Raw genomic sequence first — 1,174 nt, 5'->3', positions numbered from 1 at the left:
CCTGTTTGGGGACTCAATCGCGACATTGGGGTCGTTTGGGGCAATAGCGTTTCTCCAGTTATGCAAGTCGCTCCGCAACGACATCCCCCTGTTCATCATCATGACGCCCGTGACAGCGATGAACGCGGTGCTGTTCTCTGTGATCTCGATGGGAGTGGGCGGGACGGACTTCTCGGCCACAGACCACGGGGCGTTCGGATGGATGCAGAGTGACCGCTTGCTGCTGGGGCTGTATCTCGGTGGCGTCGTGGGGTTCCTGGGAACGATTTGCTGCATCGCAGCGCTCAAGTTCCTTCCGTCGGTGGTGGTCGGGTCTGTGCAGACGATGATGCCCGTAGCGGGGACTCTGACTGCGGTTTTGGTCGGCGTGGATACACTGCCGGACGTGTGGACCACTCTTGGAGGTGGGGTGATGATGTACGGGGTGCTGCTTATCGCAGAGGCGACTAGGCAGAGCGAGGTCACCGTGGTGCTCAACTCGCACATTTCCGAGATTGGGGTTGTCAAGGGCAAGTCATGAATGAGAAGCGAGAGATGGAAACAAATGATACCAAAAGAGCATTGCGAATCAGGGTACGGTAGATGAGTGTTGCTTGTTACCCTTAAGCCAGGAGGTCTCGTGACGAGCATACCAATGTACAATAGAGAAACGCGACATCGGTAGAGCCAGAGAAGTTGCAAGCCGCTGCCGGCAGAGTTGGCAGTGAGATGGGCTGGTGAGACGCGGAGTGTGTCGCAGGTCGTTGATGCAGAGGAGAGTGAGGGTGTATTTATCTTCGCCCCTACGAACACGTGTACAGTATTACACTTCTAGAAATTACGTGCAGTAATTTGGATGCCACAATTGAATGATCCACTTTCAAATTCCGCTCCAGCAAGTTCCAAATACACCACCATTCCTATACATGTAACGTTACCCTTCATGCGTTCTCTTCTAGTTTTGGAGACGACTTCGCCTCGTACGCTCTTTTCGTGACCCGACGCCTCCGCTCCGCTTCGTTTCACGTTGCTTCACCTCTTCAAGAAATCCCTTCACCCTAAACTTGGTTGTGCATGTAAATCCCCATCCTCATCTTTCCCCCCTCCTCCCCTCCTCCCCTCCTCTCTCCCCACGATGTCGCATAGCTCCTCACAGACCCCGAAAGCCGTGTCGCGGGCGCGCGATCAGCTGAAC

At 54.8% G+C, this 1,174-nt stretch overlaps 1 protein-coding gene across 1 annotated transcript in view; it reads left to right on the top strand.

Annotated features, from left to right (window-relative positions):
- The window catches only part of CHC_T00003393001 (hypothetical protein), a 1,683-nt gene extending 1,470 nt beyond the window's left edge, over nt 1–213 (top strand). The window contains exon 1 of the mRNA XM_005714828.1: nt 1–213. This exon is cut by the window's left edge and continues 1,470 nt beyond it. Within this exon, the coding sequence (XP_005714885.1) occupies nt 1–213 (213 nt within the window).
- The last annotated feature ends 961 nt before the right edge of the window (nt 214–1,174 follow it).

This window comes from Chondrus crispus, genomic scaffold (assembly GCF_000350225.1).
Source record: "Chondrus crispus Stackhouse genomic scaffold, scaffold_188, whole genome shotgun sequence".
NCBI classification, from domain to species: Eukaryota; Rhodophyta; class Florideophyceae; order Gigartinales; family Gigartinaceae; genus Chondrus; species Chondrus crispus.
Note: the sequence above shows the minus strand (reverse complement) of the source record. Positions and strands in the feature narration are given on the sequence as shown.